This window comes from Clupea harengus, chromosome 6 (genome assembly GCF_900700415.2).
Source record: "Clupea harengus chromosome 6, Ch_v2.0.2, whole genome shotgun sequence".
NCBI lineage: Eukaryota > Metazoa > Chordata > Actinopteri > Clupeiformes > Clupeidae > Clupea > Clupea harengus.
Genome location: NC_045157.1, coordinates 28,841,115 through 28,861,991, shown reverse-complemented (window position 1 = coordinate 28,861,991; position 20,877 = coordinate 28,841,115). Strand labels below are relative to the sequence as shown.

Genomic DNA, 20,877 nt, shown 5'->3' with positions numbered 1-20,877 from the left:
TTAGCTCTACACCATAAGATGCTAAGAATTTAAAATGTTAGTGGTGTCAGTGCTTCGAATAAAAACAGGATTTTAGAAATTGAATGAAAAGGCATTCTATAAAACTTGCATTTAAAAAATGCTGGACTTTTTTTCTCTACGCTTTCAAATGAACATTTACGTGACAATACAGTAAAAGAGGAAAAATGAAAAGACCAGACAAATAACAAATCTCCCTTTGGTAAAAATGGTTATAAATGATCTTTCATTGTACATACGTAACCAGCTTTAGCCACATCTCGAAGATATCCACAGTCGGGCAGTTAGGGACTACTACTTTGAAATGAAAGTCTGATATAAACAGTTGGGTCTATGTACAAGATATTTACATGGGGGTACGCAGCCTGTAGCTTTTCTATCCGTTTTGTTCTTGGTTGGCATGGTTGCGCTGGTTGATTGGCGTGGGACACTGACAGTAACTAAAGACATCTGCACGAAGGCGGGCAAGAGAGTTCGATTCAGAAGTCAACATTTACAGCCTCTACATAGCTTCACAAAGTCGAGACTGTAGCATGATCTGACACACACACACACACACACACACACACACACGCACACACACATAAAAAAAAAAAATGCTGTTACAATGAAACAAAACAGTGCATACAGCTCACCCCCCCTCCCCACCCCACCCCATCAGCATTCGTGACGTGACGTGGGACTACAGACATTAAAGAAGGAAACGCTGTCTCTTTGACCTTTGTTTCCCAAACAGGTAGCTTGTCTGAACCGCTCGTTTTTAGCTGTAGTATTGCTAATCTACATTTCTCTCTTCCTCAAGAACTATGTACAAAAATAAATGAAAGGAAAAACCACTCAGTAACAGCATGAGTCAGGAGTGATGGAAAAGCCTGCGTGTGAAAGTCTGCATGTGTTCTGATGGTGAAGTGTCCTTTAGAAGTGCTGAGGTGCACTCAAGAGTAGGCAGCGCCCCCCTGTGGAGCTGGTACTTATGTCACACGTCATTCGTGTAGCGTCACAATCACAATCAAATAATACAGGAAGCCAAACCCTCCAGCACTGTGCAGTGGACCCATACATTGAATTCATTTGAATTTAGGGAGAATCCAAAACAAAACAAGGGTTGTAAAAGTTTGTTTCCCGCCCCCTGAACCCCCCCCCCCCACCCCACAAAAAAAGCCTGCCGTTGAAGTTCGAAAGTAAAAAAAAAAGAAAAAAGAAAAGAAACTGAAAATACAGAAATTAAGGTGTAACTTGAGTTCATAAAACTTCCTAATACTTCACATCCATAAAATCTTGTTTTTTTCGTTTTTAAAAATACTGCCCCTCTGTGGCAGGCTGTGGCTCACGGTGAGGAGGTGTACTTCACGCGGTACTTGTTGATGCCCACGTAGTGCAGGATCTCGGGGTGGCAGGTGGTCTTGCAGGGCAGTAGCCCCTCGCGCCCCTCGCCCATCAGCCACTTGCGGTTGTCGCCGGCCATGTCGGTGGTCACATGCTCCTTCCGCCACTTGTCCAGCCACGCCTGGAACCGCTGGTGCAGGCGGGTGCTGACCCGCTCATGAGACTGCACACACACACACACACACACACACACATCAGTGCTTGGACAAACACAGCTGCTCGTGCCCTAGTCATTTTTACCAGACATGCCAATTTGATTTGCTAATGACTTTAATGCAAATATAGTGCCCTAAATACTTTTACTCAAAGGAGTACAACAGTTGAGAGTACCAAAGTGTAGTGGCTGTATGACTCGAGGGGGAATTACATTTATTCGGGAAGAGGGATTTTGCAAATGAAAATCCTTTTTTTTGGCATTACCTGGTGGGCTCGGAGCAAGGCTGTGCGCCGGTACATGTAATCCTCCGACTTGAAGACGTACACCATCTTGTAAGAGTTGAGCTTGAACATACACTCCATATTCATGCCGTCAGCCGTCTCGGCGGACTTCTTGGCAGCCTCCTTGGCCTCCCGCTCCTGCACCTCCTGGCCCCGCTGGCGCTTCCGGACCCTCCGCAGGTTCCTTGTGGAGAGGGGATTACAGACATTTAAAGAAAAGACAAAACAACCAGATGATGAGTTATTGAGCTCAGCAAATACCCTTAACTCTCTACTTTACATCAGTCAGAATGAGTGTCTGTTCCAAGTACCAAAGCTCTGCTGTTCCTAGAATATAGACACATTAGGGGGGGAAAGCAATTAGCTAAGACAGTTGTTCTACAATAGCTTTGAAGTTGCCGCTGTCAAATCAAATTAACATACACACCCTTGGCACAATGTAAAAAATATCCTACAGCAAACTAACTCCAGATTCACAAGCATTTTTAAATGCAGTTTGACATCCCGCTTTCATGAAAACTAAATTAAATGTGTACTTACCGCAGGTGAGCGGGGACTGAAACCATGAATCTTATTTTGCATTCAGGGCTCCACTGTAAACTAGCCAATTATTTGAATTAGCAAATACTTTTTTTTTTTTTTTTTTTTTTTTTTTTACATTGTTGCAAAAAGGTCAACAAGCCAGGATACGGGTTGGCAAAATTTTGTTGAATTTTGTGAAAATACTTGTTTATAAAACCATCATGACCATGCAATGGAGGACTTGAATAATTCCATGAAGCCACTTAGGTTTCCCCATTGCTGGGAAGTGGAGCTTAGCAAACAAAATAAACCATGTGCTGATAAACTGCACTGACTGCAGCAGTCTTGCTAATGGGTTAATATAAAAGACACATGAGGAATGGAGAGGAAATACTGTACATCAAAATGAAGAGAACCAACTACTGGTCAATTTGTCGAGTGAAAACAAAATCAAATAAAACAAATTAAAATAAAATAATAATAATAATAAAAAAAAAAAAACAAGAGAAAAAAAGAAAAAAAAAAGAAAAAAAGACAACAAGATGGGTTCCAGATGTCAGGACAGCCAAGCTTCAAGTTTTGGATGTACAGCTTGTGCGGAGCATGCAAAAATCAATTGAAGTCGAGACATGTAAACACAGGCTTGACCTTTGACACTCTGGTGTACACCAAAGCCCAGAAATCAGAACCAACCCCATGCAATGCGCTCAAATCTCTGGAAAGAAATACACGCACATTTTTGAGAATACAATTTGACCAGCATTTATTGACAAGCCCCTCTCTCAAATACAGATCAGGCAGGGCATGACAGACCATGGCAGTTATCACTCAGCAAGCTGGTCATTCTAACCCACAACAAACAAACAAAACAAAACAAAAAAAAGAAAGAAAGAAATCTTCATCTGGAGAGCAATCTGTCTTGGATACCATTTATAAACAATGCCTGATGCAGTTTCATTGACACATAAATCTTTTAAGATCACAAAACATTTATAACTTTACAAAACGAGTCTAAACACGGATTAAATAAGTCACACACAGAATGCCTCATATGAAAAGAATGACATGGGTATAAAAGGGCACCTATGAGAAAGAGACTGGACAAAAACATCCTGGGCTTGCAAGAACAACATCTTTCAGACTTTTTAAGCTTCTCATCAAGCCCTTTGATAAAAAGATTTAACACCCCCCCCCTCCCACCCACCCACCAAAAATAATCAGGGTATTTGAGGCCCAAAGAAAGTGAGGCTGTCCTCCACAGCCCCCATGATTGATTATCCTGCAAAGCCTTGTCAGGAGACAGCATACAAATGCAAACGTCAACTTAAAAAATGATCAGCATTACAACTTCTTATCACTGACCCCATCATCATGGCCGTCCTCTTTTAATCACTGAATGACATAAAATAATAAAAGAGTAAAAATCACTTCTTTGTGGACTTTTTAAAAATCTCAAATAAATAATGATCCCCCATGAGTACAATCTTTGGGAGAGGAAAAAAAAAAATTAAAATAACAAACAAATTTACACACACGTACAGAGTGGAAGATTCACAAACATGGTGAGCTGTTTTGTCCCGTCCCCTGAGCAGATGCATAAATAAATATGTCCCCCATTGTGGAGTGCGTGCTCTAATAAAGTGCAATCAAAATGACAGGGGCCTGGTCTGCAGCTCAGTATTTCAAGTGGGTGCTGTCGAGACATGGAACAAAACGGAACAGGACAAAAAAAAAAAAAAGGGTGCCTCTCGAAAAAAAGAAAAGTGAGACACAAACCCACAAAAATGACCACTTGACATTGTCTTTGAACTTAAAAGGTTCTGTTACTAGGGTTCTGTCAGTCAGCCCGTACAAATCCTGGACACTAGACCCTCTGACATTCCTCTGGCAAAGGTATGAAAAGAACAGAGTGTACGGCTAAAAACGGACTAAGAGGGGACTGTGGAAAGCACTGGGAGATACAAACAAACAAACAAACAGGCAAAAGGGGGATTCAGACTATTTATTCGTCTACTGTGGGTGAGGGGGGTGGTAGGGGGTGGGGGAGAACAGGGTATAGGGGTTTGCGCCTTCTGAAGACTGGCACAAGGAGAGGAAGCCTCACCTGGGCAGGAACACGGGCTTCTGAGCGAGGTGCTCCCGTAGCTCAGGGGAGGTGGAGTCGGAGTTCAGGTAGCGGTCCACGTAGTCCGACCAGCGCTGCGAAACCAGAGCCAGAGGGAACGCGGGTCAACAACACCAGCATGCTACTAAAACACAGCAGTGAGCTCGCACTAACCCTTATCTGCAAAAGACCTGTTGTCATGGTCACACAAACACACATGCCTTCACAACTGATTCATCTCAGTGGCATACCAGGCAATCAGACCAATCAAACATCAGCAGCTCTGGCTGAACATGCAATCCTTCTCTAGAGTTCGTTTCTGTGCTGTGGACCCATGTGGCGCTGCCCCTCTGTAGGCTTCTGATTCTTTGCTTGGCTCACATCAAGTTTGTCAGAGTTAGGGAGCTAGAATGCGTGCCTGCACCGGAACATTCTTAACTTCCAGTCAGAGGATGTGACCACCTTCAAATCAAAGCTACCACTGCTAATGGTGCAGTGTATTGTAAAAGGTGTAAAGTGATGGTTGTGTAGGCGGGGGCACGGGCGGGTGCGTGGGCGTCAGGCTTTACCTCTGCCTCGGCGGGTTCGTCTGAATTGTCCTCCTCCGTGTCCAGGAGCTCCACAGCCAGCTGAATATTCCCTCTGCTCTTCTGGAAGTTCAACTGCACAACAAAACACGACCCAACATCACTCTCGGCAGAGGAGCCATAAAAACCACCATATTGTTTTGCCTGGATAGCTGGTATAGCACAGTCTGGCTTTGTCTTCTACCAGATGCATACTATAAATGAACAGTTTGATCATTGCTGATCTGAGGTAATGTGAATGCTTTTAATTTATGGCTTTTGTGTTTTCCTTACAGCAGCAACTACCCTGGAATTTCTACGGTCCCTGTTTTCAAAATCAAATTACTGAGTGTTACAAAGATAAATTACAAGCAGGGTTTCCAAGTACTTCAGTTCCCTTTTGCCTGTGTGCCAAAATGTCAAAGTATCCATTTACAACGGAAGAATAATTGCCACGTCAAGTTTTTTGCCAATGTAAATAGAAAAAAAACAACAACATCTCGAATTCGTAGTAAAAGGTGACCAGAACAGAAACCTTAATTCAGCTAATCTAACAACTAGCCATTAACAGCCTTGAAGTAGCTGCACGTCTGAGTCTGGGCTGGCTGAGGGAGTAGGCTGTAGAGACTGTGTACCTTGAAGCAGTTCTCATCGGACATGATCTGCTCGGCCTTGCGCTGGTAGGCGCCCTCGGCGGTGCCGCGGGAGCTCTGGGTGGCCAGCGGGCCACCGGTGGCCCTGCTGCCACACTCGCTCAGGTACAGCTCCGTCACCTGCACGCAGATCTCATCGCTCACGATGTGCTGGAGCTGAGGAGGAGATGAACATCAACGCGCGTTAGCAGGCCATATAACAGACAATCCTCTTTCTGCATTCACACACACAGTGGCCAATGCATTTGAAGTGCGTGTGAATGCCTTGTTTGAGTTTGAGATCTGCTGCAGTGGGGGAGAGAGGCGACACAGAGACACACACCTGCCTGACGATGCTCTGGATGAGCTTGTCCATGGTGAAAGCAATGTAGGCGTGGATGGTGAACATCTCCCTCAGTGAGTCTTCATACTGGGAGGCCTCCATGTTGCCATCCAACAGGTTGCGCACCATCTCCAGGAAGGCTGAATAGTACTCCTCCACCTCAATGTCCACTGCAGGCAGGGGAAGACATGCTCAGTTCAAGCCCTGTTGCATTGGGTCTAACTTGCTTATTGTTTTGCAAAAACACATTTCTTGATATTGCAATTATGAATTAACTTCCTGCGTCATAAAAGTCATCCCTGAAATAATTTTAGCTGCACGACCTTCAAATCCAACTAGCAGGCCAACAAGACACCATAAGCACATTGAAACATAATATAAACGTTCTACAGTGCACCCCGACAGCAAAAGCAAATTTGGAACAAAGTTTTTCTCTCAGCAACGCCGCTAAAAGGGAGTTGTAAATGACGAGCACCAACAGCAGAGTGTGAGATGCAGTTTAGAGACTCACTGGGCTCTCTGAGGCGCAGCTGGATGGCGGGGCTGTCTCCTTTCTCTCGGCGCAGGCCCAGGACCTCCCGCTCCCAGGCCCGCTCCCGCGCATCCTCCTCGATCTGCCGCTCGGCCTGGTTGTAGATGCGCAGCAGTCGCGCACACAGGATCTGGTGCAGCCGCAGGAACACATACCAGTTGTTGTTGGCGTAGAGCAGGTTGTAGGCATCGTCGCAGTTACTGCCGGTGCCGCGCTGGGTGGCCGCGCTGCTGCTGCCAAACAGCAGTTTGGAACGCTGGCCGGCGCCCGATGCCGCCGTGCCGTTGGGCCTCTTGGCGGCGCCGTCTTCGCCCGCCTCGCCGTCCTCTTCTTCTTCCTCCTCCTCCTCTTCCTCGGCGTCCGAGAGCTCGCCGCGGCGTGCGAAGAGCATGTCGGGCAGGAAGTGGTAGATGACCTGCTTGATCTTGTGCTTGTCGTCCTTCTGGATGCCAGCCTGCCTCTTGACGTGGTGGATGATGAGGCCGGCGGCATCCTCCAGGATGTGGCCGTCCTCGTAGGGCAGGGTCATGTGCGGGCCACTGGGTGGCGGAGTGGGGCCACCCTCCTCAGACCCTTGCTCCTGCCGCTTGGGGGAGAAGGGGAAACAACAGAGATTAGTCTACAGTTTCCATGAAGTGTTTCTCAGATGATACTTAGATGAAACGGAAAGGAGTACATCATGGAGTTGAAGCTAGTTGCTTAACAGGAAGTTTTTCTTGCAAGAAGTCCCAACAGGAGCAATACAACAGACCAAGCCCAAGGTACAATCTCCCACACCTACAAACTTTCTTAAAAATAGTTTCAAAAACAGCTGCAAGGAAAAAACAACAACAACACATAATTCATACATACACCGATAGCAACTCAAGCTTAAATATTCGTTTCCTGTTAGGCAATCCCTGTTGTAATGCAACCCTTACAATAATAAACACTGACAGTAGTTTTGTTGTGGTCTACCGCTCTGCGCAGACAAATTGCCTCACAGTTTGAATGACACCATGAAGTGTGAAAAACTCTGGTGCCAAATAAAGCGTTTCATCGTGCTTCCTCCAAGTCCCTTACCTCATCGTACAGAGTCTCAATTTCATTGAGCAGCGTTTTGGAGCGGAACACCTTGGTGTCATTCTGTTTGAAGTTAATGCCCTGGTGGTCCAGAGACTTCAGGTAATACTTCTCATTCTGGTCCCTCCAGATCTTGTTGAAGCCTCTCTGAGCTTCCCGCCATTCCTCCTCTTTTATCTTTAGCCTGGGGACAAACATGAAGCAACACACATATGAAATCAAACATGTCACCAGTGCGCCTGCCCAAACCCTCCCCCTAGTGGCCACAGTCTTCTATTTGGAGCCCTTTCAGTCAGCGTCTTGCAGAGTGTGGTTTGGCTTTGTGGTCCGTGGTTGAAAAAGAAAACAAACTAAAGTTTGCGGATTGTTTTTTTTTTTCTTTTCTTCATTATTTGGAGAAGTGACGCCATGATATTTCTCTGAATTGTATAGATTTCTTCACACATACAGTATATCTGACTACAATGTGTAAACGTGATGTTTAAAAAGTGTGATGCATGATAAAAAGAAGAAGAAAAAAAAAAACATATAAAAGCTCTCATATAGATACATGACCACAGGGTCGTAAATGGGAAAACTTCTTCTGAACGATTGACTGAGCTGAATTTAGTTCAAGCGCTAAGCATGTCCTTGTCGGGAGACATATAACATAACAGCTCTATTCTGGCATGCCTCAGATAACAGAATAGAGCTGTTATTTACTGTAAAGAAAACTTGATATATTCAACACCCTGGTGTGTTAGCCCCTGTCAAATAGGTGTTGGGTCACAGACTGACACTCTAACTTGACTGACGCTCACCTTTTCAGCACAATTGGGACGGAGACTGCTGGGTTCCTCTTGAGGCCGTCGATGATGTCCGGAGCCTTGTCCCCATATATCCTCTGGATGGCCTTGCGGTGGATCACCTCCGAGGTGCCACCCATGGTGTTGTCCAGCCTAAACTTGGCCTGCTCTTCAGCAGACATGCGGGACAACTTCTTCTGCACACTCTCAAGGACACGGATGGTGGCCAGGTTGGTCTCCAGCACCACATCCAACTATGGGAATGCAAAGATGTGTGGGAAACAAAAAAGCATTTTGTAATCCATTTGAAAAAATCCATTGAAATTCAGACATTAATAGCTAATGTTCATTTACAAATTATTAAGTTGTTAATGTGAAGCTCTTACCTCAAAACGCTCATCCTCACATCTGTATATGTGTTCCTCATACTGGGTCTTCTTGGAGCTTACAAAAGTAGAATCTTCAGACCAGGAAGGAAATGACACCCAAGTGTCATTAAGCACCTACAACCAGTCACAGGAGAAATTGTTAAAACTTCAATAGAAGTTGTAAAAAAAAAAAAAAAAAAACACAACAGCAAAATACATCCTCCAGAATGATAAGGAGTAAACAAGTCTCCGAGTCGCGCTCACCTCTTTACATAGTGGGGTCCTGCCTGTGCATTTGGGCTGCTGGTAACTTTTGGGCAGTGCTCTGTAACTTGAGCCCAGTCTCTTGCAGGAAGCATAATCTATCTCCATGGCAATGCCCTCGGTGGCCCGCTCCTTGGGAAAGCTCTCGATGTGTGTAGATTCTTTGTAGCCGAGGAAGTTTTTGAACCAGGTGAAGAGTTCTGGGAATTTCCTGAGGGGACAATTATGAGCGTTTACTTCAGCTGAAAAGAATAAACATTCCCACTGGCCAAGCCAGAACATAGTATGCACTTTATACGCATGCCACTTGTGGACGCTCACCCCAAGAAGGGCACCACCAGCTGGACCAGCTCTGCTCGAGCGATGACCTCCTGGTTGAAGAGGACCAGGCAGCGCAGGAAGTTTTCATAGGCCTCAGTGCTGCGCAAGGCTTTCCGCACCTTTAAATAACCATCAGTTATACACCATTACTCTCTCAATTCCATTTACCCAACACTCTAAAGCCAAATTAAAAAAGGTCAATTAAATACAGCTCTTTGGGGCAAGACAAATATTTGCTTGCTATAATAACTGAAATTAGCTAGGTGAGTCAAACGTCAGAGAAGATGTAAACAGGGACGTTCTAACTCACCTTCTCAAAGAACATGGACTCAGTTCCACCACCAAGTTTGCTCGCCTCTGCCAACTGATGGTCTTTCCCGAAATACTTTGGTTTCTTCTGCAAAAAAGTTTAAAATTGATGATCAGTTTGGAATATTAAATAGACAAATCTCAAGTGCAGCTAATTGCTATGTTTTATTTTCTACCTGCACAATGCTCAGTTAATCTGGACAGCATGGATAATTACACTATGAGAAATAACATACAAAAGCACTCGCGGTCATTAATGAAACCGTGCCCCATACCTTAACAGGGGGAGTGGATGGGGGCCCGGCATGCCTTCTGATGGGACAGCCATTCTGACTGAACCTTTGCTTGCTGTTCAGCTGGGGCCTCTTCACTGTCCCACCATGATCATTCCTCACAGACTCGGCCTTCTCCGCAGTCGTCTTGCTCAGCAGCTGAAGGAAAAGAAAAGTTTTTGTTAAAATTTTGTAAAAAAAAAAAAAAGATATATATATATATATATATATATATATATATATATATATATATATATTTATTTATTTCAACAGAACAAAAACAGAAATCTTCTGATGTCTGTATATCCACTCACTGCTGAACTGTTGGCATCCGGTAAGAACTGGCCAAACTCTGAGAGCAGATCCTCCTGGTTCTTAAAGAGACGGGCCACTTGGGCATACACTTCCTGCTCTGTGAGTGCAGGAGTGTAGTTCCCCCCAGCCTCCTTAGCATTGCGCTGCTCCTTCTGCAAAGAGCAAACATGACGGCACGTTCAAATACATTATACAGATAAACACATACAGAAATAAGACAAAACCGTAGGTGAAACAGTTGTGCATGGTGTGCAAACTAATCAGACATCATCCAACATTCCATCAGCAGATCTACAGTATGTCTTCTTTGTAAGTCCTCACCTGATAAGTATGCAGAATCTCAAGGAAGGCTTTGTAGATGTCTGGCTGGCCTTGGAAGCGGTTCTTGATCTTATTGACGTAGTTGATGGCATGGTTGAACTCCACCGGCTGGTTGTTCTGCAGGGGCGGGGCACTTGCTGGTGTGCTGCTGACTGGCGTGTGGGGCTGGACCGAGGGGGAGCGCGGAGACGCGTAGGAAGGGATGGACGGGTTGGGCTGACTGGTCGGGGTCAAGGCTGGAGACTGCATGGGCTGTGGGAAAACATACAGCTCAGACACTTCCTAATGGCTCATAAAACTGTCAAGCTATAGCACGAATATGTCATGATTTAAGAGTCAGGTCACATAAAGTAAGGCTACGGGTGATAATCCTTTCGACATCATCCTTAAACGTAAGCATTTCTGCCCACTGCTTCCTTTTCTCAAAGGCCATAAATATGATGTTATGTTGAAGTGCAGTGAAGTTGGCTATTAACCTTGCTGATTTTGGCTGGAGCTGGCTGGCCAGTGACGGTAGTGGCAGCGGTGGTGGTGGGAGTGGGCTGCTGGGCCTGGTGCTGGGGGGGCAGAATGTTCTGCACTGATATCCCATGGGGTGTGATGTGGTGAATCTGACCCGGGGTGGTCACATTAACCAGGTCATTGGTCTGCACCTCGATCTTGTAGCCAGGGGGCAGGAAAGTGTTGAACCCCATGATGAGGTCTGGGTGTCCCTTGAAGAGCTGGGACACTCTGCTGATCACTCCTGGAGTGTCAATGCTAGACCAACACAAACAAGGCACAGGTGTGATGAATGGCATGGTAATAGAATGCATTGGAGTGAGAGTTCAAAAATATCTCTCTGACATATACTCACCTTTGAGACTTGAACTCCTTCATTATATCAAGAAAGTCGTTATAGACTTGAGGCTGATTTCCAAACTGTAACTTCACCTGGTCCAAGTAGGACAGCGCATCCTCGACCTAAGACAGGATGAACACAATATTAATTTGAGAACTCAACAAAAAACTGTAGCTTGGGATGAGTGGAAAGTTGAAAAAGTTGACATTTCTGAATTGGCCAGCTGACCTTAAGCCTCTGGAACTGCTGCTGGCCCTGTGCAGGAGCCGAGGAGGCTGGGGGGTGATGGGGTGCTGGGCCCACCGCAGGCCCCTGGGGATGGACTGCAGGGGTGTGGTGGTGAGGCCCACTGTGGACTGCTGGGCTACTGGTGTGACCATGACTGCCTGAACTCTGGGCCATTGGAACCTTTAAGGGAACAAAAACACACAGGCAGGGTTACAAACGTCGTCCAGAATGCAGCTGTAATATGATAGGGTGAGATGTACAAGTAAATGACATGTGTTAAACTATTTTAAATAGAGAAAGAAAACTATTAATCAAAAACAGATGATACATACCTGATACCCGTGAGGGACGGAATACTGCATGCCAGAGGACGGTTGCATGTTGTCTGAAACCGCCTCGTACAGAGCTGTTGCTGGGGCTAGGACACGATGTTGGAATCCGTCAGTACTACCAGGGAGTCGACGCTGTTGAGACGCAAAAACAGTTGTGTCCTGTTCCTCCAAGCGTCGCTTCATGGTGTGCTCATGCTCTACAAACTGTGAAATCTAAAGATGGCACACTAGGGGTTAAACACAGTACAGGTGGAAGCTACGTGTAGGCAGTGTTTTCAGTGTCACTGATGCAGAGCAGAACAACAAAGTACACTAAAAATAGCAATAAACTTTACACAGACCACGGCACAATGAAATCGATATGTTTAATATACTCTGAGAACTACGGAGCTAGCTGCCAGTTTTTATTTCTTATTTAAGTTAAGTTCATTAACATCACGCATGAAAGCGCTATGTATCAGCTAAAAAAAACTACAGCTGCGTTCATGACACGTCGGGAGAATACAAGCTCCGACTCGGACAAAATTATTTGAATGCATGGCCGGATCGGATTTTTTTCTCGGAAACTCGTGTGAAAATTCAGTATCCCCAACAGCTACAATCACGGGGCCCTAATATTACAAACGCTATTTAAATCACTTTTCTCAGTCATTTACTGGTGTATGCGATATGTTTGCATTCTTGATATATTAGAGAAGTTGCCAGCGTTGCAATTTTTTTTTTTTTGCAATAGCCTAATAAATATTAGTCCACTAGTCCAATATAGCTTAACTGATTTGACAATGATTAGCTATTGATATGATGGAGAAAAAATACTAATGTAAGGTTAACGTAGGCTTAGGTCTTGCAGGTGAGACGGCAGATGTTGCTCTGGGCATCCATATTGTTTTCCGAGTTGATCAGGTGAACGCATGTTTGTCAGAAGTAGAAAGTTCCCAAGTTGGGTTTACAGAGTCTGCCGTCGTCTTGAACGCAGCATAACAATGACTGACAACACAGCCACGTGATACAAAAGTTTTCGTTCTAGATGTCTTTTAAGTTAACAACCAAATTGCTAGGGCGCTAACGTTAAGATGCAATGTTAACAAAATTGACTCTCAGATCAACATCTCAGAATATTTAGTTGAGAGACTCCCTAAAAGCGTGAGTATTTTGACAGCTGTCATCGTGTTCACATTAAGGTATCGATGGCTGTGCAACGACTATTTGCATTCGTGCAATTACTGTTAGCTAACGACATATAAAACGTCAATAAAACCTTTCCAAAAGCCAAGCTGGTCGACCCGCTCGTTTTTTTTCTTCTGTAAAAGTTAGCAGGGCAAATACATACCGTTACCTTTGACTCGATAAAATGTGCTTTTCATTAACTAAAATCAAAAGGAATCTGATATAATTTCACATAGCGAACTATGAATAAGCTACTTATAATTATATAATTATCGTTACCTGACGTTATGGACACGTTAGCTAGCGTCAGCTAACAATAATGTGGGCTTAACCTTAGCTATCCTAGCTAACCAAATCATTTATTTTCATGGCTCTGACGCTAAACGTTTAGCTCCGTTTTAGAGGTCGCTACTGCTAGTTACACCAATGAAACATAGTTGAACACGACAGAGGTAACGTTTCATTTTTTTTATTATCCGTCTTCTGTGTGTAAGAAAAACAACCAGAACTGGCGCTCGTGCTAACTAATAACATTGCGAATCCGCGTGCAGTTTGTCCTGGTAGAAGCTAACTGGTGTTAACGCTTCCGCAAACTCAACTACATAGCTAGTTAGCATGTTAGCTACGGGTTTTCAAAAAGTTAGATAACGACACTGCAGTTTATTGTGTGAAATCAAATGAATTGCCAGCCTATATAACCATAATAGGAACTGGCGTAGTAACTACGCTGCAACATATTATATAGTACTCAAGACAAATCATCAGACGGGGTTGCAGGGTAACGTTACAGTAAATCGCCAAACCACCGAATGCATTTGTCTGCACACCCCTCCCCCTCTGATTTGAGGCCTGTGCAAAGCTGGCAACCACATCGCAAGCGCCGAACTCGAGGTGAATGTAAACAGCGTCTAGCCATCAAGGGTAACGCAAATAAGCTAGCGCACCAACTATCTACATGTCTTGCAAACAATAATAGAGATGATGTTAAAAAAAAATTGAGTTTGTGAATTAAATGTTCCCATAAAAGTTTGTATTTGTCAGCCCGCCAATATTTTTAGCATTTCTGAACCAATGAACACATCAGGCGTCCGCAGGAATATTCGGTCCTGTGCATGGCTAACATTAGCTGCCTAGTTAGCAAAGAAACAACAAAGCTAGCTGGGTAGCTAACGGTAACGTCCAACTGTTTAATTGCACACAATTTTTTTTCCCATCACGCACGTTAAAACTTTCAGAAGCTAACTACGAGTGTTTCTTTAAAGTACAAGCCATCACTTGAGGAATTATTTTCGACTAATCGAACAACTTAACGTGAGAACACTTTTTCACTGATCCATGCATTGCTTCTGACATTGCTAACGTCAGCTACCTAGCACCGTTTTATGCGTCCAACCAGATTCTGTTGCAAGATGTGTCAGTTAGCAAAGCATTTTCAGCTTAGCACAGCTGTTAGCTTCATAGCTAACATTACACGGGAAACACTCTCTGAACCGCCTTGTGATGTACATGCACCCACTTCGATGCCAAGCGGAAGATTTGCGAAATTCAGTTATTTGCCAATAACTACGTGTCATGCCTATTTTCACAAAATACTCCTTGCGTAGTTTTCCAGCGAACTGTTTTATACGCAAGCTAAAGTTAGCCAGCAGCAAGTATTCTAAGAAAACTCACCTCGCAACACTGCGATCCGAAGAACCAAAGTCCTGACCAAACTGCGTTTTTTCTTAAAACAAGTCGATGCGTAAAGATCGTTCATTAATATCGCCGATGAATGCTTACTCCTTCACTCATCCAAAAAAAATAGGGAAACTGTACCTATCACCAGATAACGCGCCAGACACCAAATTCACTGCTAGCTATGTTGCTAATTGGCTAGCACTGGAAAACAACCTCTGATGGTCGCGTTCCCACAACGAGAGGCGTGGCTCTGGATAGAGCATATTGTTACCGCCCATTGACATTTTAAATGCTCAAAGAAGTCAGGTTAAACAGTCCATAGGAACTACAGTGCCATTCTATCTGCAATGGCCATAGGACTTTGTATTCAATGCGTGTCCTGCTATATCTTATAATTACGGTGTGCACGATTGGACAATGTATGAAGTAGGCTATAGAAAACGTCGATTGACTGGTCTGTTTGTTTTGTTTTCCTCGTGTCGTCTCATCTCAGGTGCACGTTCCATAGTCCATATGCAGTTTGAAGTCAGTCGGTCCCAAGAGACCCTCTCTGCGTCAATAAATGCGATTTGTGGTTCATTTAACGCATTCAGGTATGAGGTATTTCTATAATTATGAATACATCGAAAGTACATACGTATATAAGTTCATAACCATCAATGATCAGATGCTACAATGGTAGGCCTTAGCCTACAGTAGGTATGTCATGATTTGACACCTGAAACAGAGTTCGGCTCTTGCCAAGTAGGGTAAGGAATGGGTTATGCAGATGCAAGGCTAAAGTGTGATGTTTGTGGTTGTCTTATTCATAGACTTTCAAGAGGCTAGAGGGAGAGACAACCAATAATCAGGTAGACTAATATTCGCCTAAGCAAATCATCAGCGATGAGGCGACGGTCAAGATATAGTGACTAAATTATGGATTACACAAGTAGATTTCAGAAAAGGTCAAACTGCAGTCAGTATGGGTTACATTTGAAGAAAAAAATACACATCACCATTAGTAAAATAATGTAATGATTAGTCACACATTATCTGTTTCAAATATGAAAGTTGTAGACAATGTTTTTTGTTGAGAAACATTTCAATGATAGACCTAGTAAAATGGCGTGTATCTGAAGCATAATAGTAGAGCATTTTGTCCTCTGTGAGTTTTTAAGGTACTTTATTTGAGGTGTTTTAATGGATTTGTTGGTAATTTGAGGGAACAGACATGCAAGCAATAAACTACATAAAAAGAGCTGAAACAGAAAACATTTTTGAAGTGCACAGTAATAGTAGGAAACACTTTTTATTTATAATGCTTTCAGACTCTCCTCATCATAGTCTAGAAGCATTTTAATTTTTTGTCAACAAGACTTTTTAATGCATATTTATCATTTGTCATCAGCATCCAGATGTTTGAAAATATGTATTATCCTTGGAAGTCCAGTTGGCTTCACTGCAGATTTCTCCCCTTAGAGCAGCAAGTGACTAACACTGCCCAGGAAAACAACTTAAATCTGTAAACCAACATTAATGGTATGTGTTATTTTCTCTTTTTTCCCCAGAAGGGTTGTGCATCTGAATAGTTGTCAAGTTAGTTGTTTATTCTCTCTAGTCTTGCAGAGATTGAGCTATTAGCAAGATGTTGTCCCTCAATTGTTAATATATTTTAAATACAAACCAGCCTGTGAATTTTGGTAAATTGAGTGACCTAACAATGTTGAAGCAAGGAGTGCTGTGGGCTACATTACAGTTATTTTTAAACATCCTAAAATTCGGGCACACTTTCTGTGTTTGGTCTTAATTTAGAATTGATGAATAAAGAATTGTTTGACAAGTAGCCAAGGTAATCCAGAATTTATATAAAAGTGTTGTATGCAATTCAGCAAAGTGTCAGTATGTACAACTTTATATAAAAAAAAGGTGTGTTCTTTTGCTATGTAGGCTCAAACATCATCACTCAGTATTAGCAACAATGGCATATTATGCTGCCAGTGTCCATGCAGAATGAGAACCTATTTTCCTTCAACGCTTTTGTCTTCCATGTCACTTATAAACTTAGCAGACTGTGACATCAACTAGATAACTAACCATCATTTCATGGTTTCAATACAAATTGAAACCATGTAAAGTTATTTAAAAGTTTCTTTAGATAGCTAGTTAGCTAGCATAGCAACTAAACAACCATAGTAACCAGGAACACTGTTTGCTGCATAGCCTGAGGCAAAGTTGAATTTCTCACCAATAAAAGGCAGTCTTGGGTTCAAAGTGATCACAACCACTTGTGTATGATGTTGAGTGGCTTCACATAGATAGACAATACTGAGAGAAATAATGGGACATAAATGGAGCAAGGGCTTACTCTGATTCCAATGTTACCCCCTGGATGCTGCGTTTGTCTAATGAGCGTCGTTTAGCACTGCTGTCTGTGCAAGTATACGGCAATCTAGACTATTCACATTCGTAGTTCCATGTTGGTGGAACGAGATGCCTGGCACTACCAGAGCAGGGGCGTCCCTCTACCTTTTTTAAGAAGCTCTTGAAGACCCAATTCTTCAGAGAGCACCTCCTTTCCTTACTTGCACTTCCTCTCCCTTCCTCTTCCTTCCTCTACCTCTCCTTATCTTTCCTCTTATGCTATCTCCTCTAACTAGTACTTAACTGGCACTTACAGCATTTGCATTCCTGCACTTTTTAATTCCTTATGTAAAGTAGTATTTCATTGTTACACTCGGTCTCTATTGCTCGTAGCTTCATTGTTTTCTCCTTTGTACGTCGCTTTGGATAAAAGTGTCTGCTAAATGACTGAATGTAAATGTAATGTAGTGAATGAAGGGGGAGAAGTCCCCCTCCCCCTTGTCCTTCTCAAACACATTCCTTCTTGTGATTCCCATTGCAAGTGTGTCAGAAGAGTATAGGATCACACTTTATTTCCCCTACAGACTATCTGCAGATGCTCAGATTATAACAAACTATCTATTGAAACTCTACACTACAGTACAATTTATGGTTAAGGTTAGGGGTTGGGTTTGGTTAAGGTGATTTTCAGTGAACAATTAGACTGAACTTGAATTTCAACAAACCATCTGTAAAGTCTCTGTAGGCGGAGAATCCAATAAAGTGTTACCGATTATCGTTTAAACTAGGTTGCCAGGGGATCGATTAACAATTTGACTTCAACGCTTAGCGTCCATTCCCACATAACCCCATAACACTACATAAACAGTCAATAAATTGTTTTCACTGTGAATGAGAATGAGGTATTTATGTGTGTTTGTGCGGATGGAGTGTAGTATTTTTGCTTGAAATACCCATCCGTACTTCAAACAACGTTTAATGGTTCTCGTCATAGTAGCGCTTGAACCACAACTACATGGCATTTAGTTTTACCAAAGTTTTTGCAGCCTCCCTTATAACATCTCTGGTTTTACGTGACGTGATGACGTAACACTGAATAAGCTGCGGTTAATACACGGCTGCGGTCGATACACCGGTTTGTCTTATAAAATTAGTTACATAAAATACTGTAATGCTGTTTATATATGGTGCAGTTAATAGGCGGGAAAACACGGTAAAGACAAGGTTGCAATAGAAGCCCCAATTAAAGGCAAACCAAACCCATTGCAAAAGGCAGGCAGTCAAGGCTGCAATGGAAGCATGTTTACATGTAAGACACATTTTGCTCAAGCTGAAGCTGCACTAATGACCTTGTGGCAGATGTTTGTTTTCGTGACTACAAGAATAGTGAAGAGTTACCCAGCCACTAAAAGTTGGTCTCCCTACATGGTGCTCAGAGAATAACTGACATTCATTCATACATTATGGATTTTGCCATTGTTAAAGGCTTTCCCAAGGTAAAATAGACCTGTAAGCTGTTTAAGGTGTTTTTGGAAATTTGATTAGTCATGTGTTGGGTTGTGAGGATTTAATGGACTTCACTTGGTCCCCGGGCGCTTAAAAGCTGCCCACTGCTCCTGGGGTCCTGGAGGAAGGACAGTCCGGGATGGGAAAATGCAGAAGTCAAATTCACGGCGACCTCGGCCTGCGTGTGCGTGTGTGTGTGTCCTGTGTCGCCTACTAATAAATGCACGTGTGCGTTGCTGTGTGTCGTTGTGCAACAATAAACTGACTGAGGTCAGCCTTGTTTGTTTGTTTGGTGGTGGACATGTCAAAAATATGGATAAGAAACTTGACCTAAAGGTGTAGAGAGAGGATAAAGTCACCAAGCAGATGGTCAGTGCAATAAACGCATTCAATCCGAAGATAGATATTTGGGTTTCCTACGTAGATAAGAACACTGGTGTTCCTTTAAACCTCTGGACACTCAGACATACTTAAAAGTGCAGTTTAGCATTTCCTAAACCTAACATTTACGTCATGATATTTGCTTAAAACCCCTTTTTCACATTGAAGAGCTGTCTACCTAATTAGAGAAGACCTTTTAAAACATCTGCAAAAATTCTTTGACTTTTGACAGCAGTGATTTACAGTCCCCTTGGGATCCACAGCAAGGTGTGCAAGGAGTACTGAAATGTCCTCACTCAGAAAGTAAGTATAAAAACCTATTCAAGTGTAATACTGCCAAGCCGTATGTTAAGCAACTATTAAGAATAAATTCAGCAATACCATTGCACCTGTGTTATTTTGTACAGTTAAGGTGAGATTATCTATTTGTTCGATTGCAAGATACTCAAAAAGTTACTGTTGTTACAAAAGTTTATTCAATGTATACAATTACCAGGACACTGAAGATTTCATTAAAAAGTGTACACCAATCTCTTGAGAGAAGAGGCCAAACTTAATGGAACCAGGACAAGAAGAAGAAACGGAAAGTGGAAGGCCTAAATGTACCAACACTTCAGAGAATAAGTGCAAAAAGTACGGACTGGCTACAGACTTCACAGGGCCTTATTTGGTTTCTTCCTTAAAAAGTATACAGCATCACACTGAAAGATGACACAGAGAGGCCAGACAGACTCTATTTATATAGCACATTTTAAAACAACAGATGTTGAATAAAAAAAAAACTTTAAGAGGAATAAAAAAATGAGAGAATAAAAGACAAAAAGTAATATTAAAAACAAGACATGATAAACAAACAGAAAAATAAATGAGTAAAAGGAACTACAATTAAAAGGCTAAGCTAAAATGAAGCACATATGACAAATAAAATAAACATAACCGATAAAAGGAATAAGAAATATAGCTGCAAGCAGCGATGCGGATTCCTCCTAAGATTGCGAAACCAGGGGAAAATGTATATTCTTTACAATTTTGGAAAGAAGAGTAAAAGAAGGAAAGAAGAGTGGAAGAAGGAAAGAATAGAGGAAAGAAGAGTGAAGAAAGAAGTGTCTTGCTAAAGGACGATTTGACAGGGAATTGAACTAACAACTTTCTGGGTCCCAAACGACTTCTCTACCCCTGTACCAATGTCACCCAGGTTTATATCTCAAAGTTTTGCTAACATATTACTTCACTTCCTTGTTGGCGGCTTTTCTGCTGAATTTGAGTGGCTATACCGGACAAACGGTTGTGAGGATCAAAATTCTATTCTATATTTTTTGTGAGGCTTGGTCTGAAAATCATCTCTGGTGATTTTGAAGAAGATTTGACCAAAATTGTAGGAGGAGTAGGCTTTCAAAGGTTTTTTGATAAAACCGGGAATAACAGAAAATCTATACAACCGAAAATTGGCGCCATTGAACGTCGAATTCGTCTTGATCCAAGGAATCCAATGGTACCTCATTTTTGAAAATCGGTCAAACGGTTCAAAAGTTACAGTGTTAACAAAAGTCCAACTTTGACCCGTTGGTGGCGCTAGTGTGGTCTAGTGGGAGACATGAAACTTGGTGTGAGTGAAGAAGGGACTGTCCTTAATGAGTGTGCCAAATTTTAGAAAAAGTTACCATATGGGATTTGAGAAAAATTGTAGGAAGAGTAGGCTTTCAAAGCAGTTTGATAAAACCGGTAATAGCGGAAAATCTATACAACCGAAAATTGGCGCCATTGAACGTCGAATTCCTCTTGATCCAAGGAATCCAATGGTACCTCATTTTTGAAAATCGGTCAAACGGTTCAAAAGTTGTGTG

At 42.7% G+C, this 20,877-nt stretch overlaps 1 protein-coding gene and 1 long non-coding RNA gene across 2 annotated transcripts; one reads left to right on the top strand and one right to left on the bottom strand.

The window, feature by feature from the left end:
- Positions 1 to 746: 746 nt before the first annotated feature.
- sin3ab (SIN3 transcription regulator family member Ab) lies at positions 747 to 15,005 on the bottom strand. Its single transcript, XM_012814845.3, has 21 exons — positions 14,798 to 15,005; positions 11,960 to 12,172; positions 11,628 to 11,807; positions 11,415 to 11,521; positions 11,035 to 11,317; positions 10,559 to 10,810; positions 10,237 to 10,389; positions 9,926 to 10,081; positions 9,652 to 9,738; positions 9,342 to 9,460; positions 9,021 to 9,231; positions 8,775 to 8,891; positions 8,404 to 8,642; positions 7,604 to 7,787; positions 6,521 to 7,127; positions 6,010 to 6,179; positions 5,670 to 5,843; positions 5,038 to 5,130; positions 4,469 to 4,563; positions 1,825 to 2,026; positions 747 to 1,567 (listed from the first exon to the last, which is right to left on the bottom strand). Exons 2-21 carry the CDS (start codon positions 12,140 to 12,142, stop codon positions 1,346 to 1,348), a joined length of 3,834 nt encoding a protein of 1,277 aa, XP_012670299.1. The 5' UTR covers positions 12,143 to 12,172; positions 14,798 to 15,005; the 3' UTR covers positions 747 to 1,345.
- LOC116220826 lies at positions 15,006 to 20,022 on the top strand. Its single transcript, XR_004163902.2, has 3 exons — positions 15,006 to 16,324; positions 19,266 to 19,336; positions 19,530 to 20,022. It is a non-coding gene; the product is annotated as an uncharacterized LOC116220826 (long non-coding RNA).
- Positions 20,023 to 20,877: the final 855 nt, after the last annotated feature.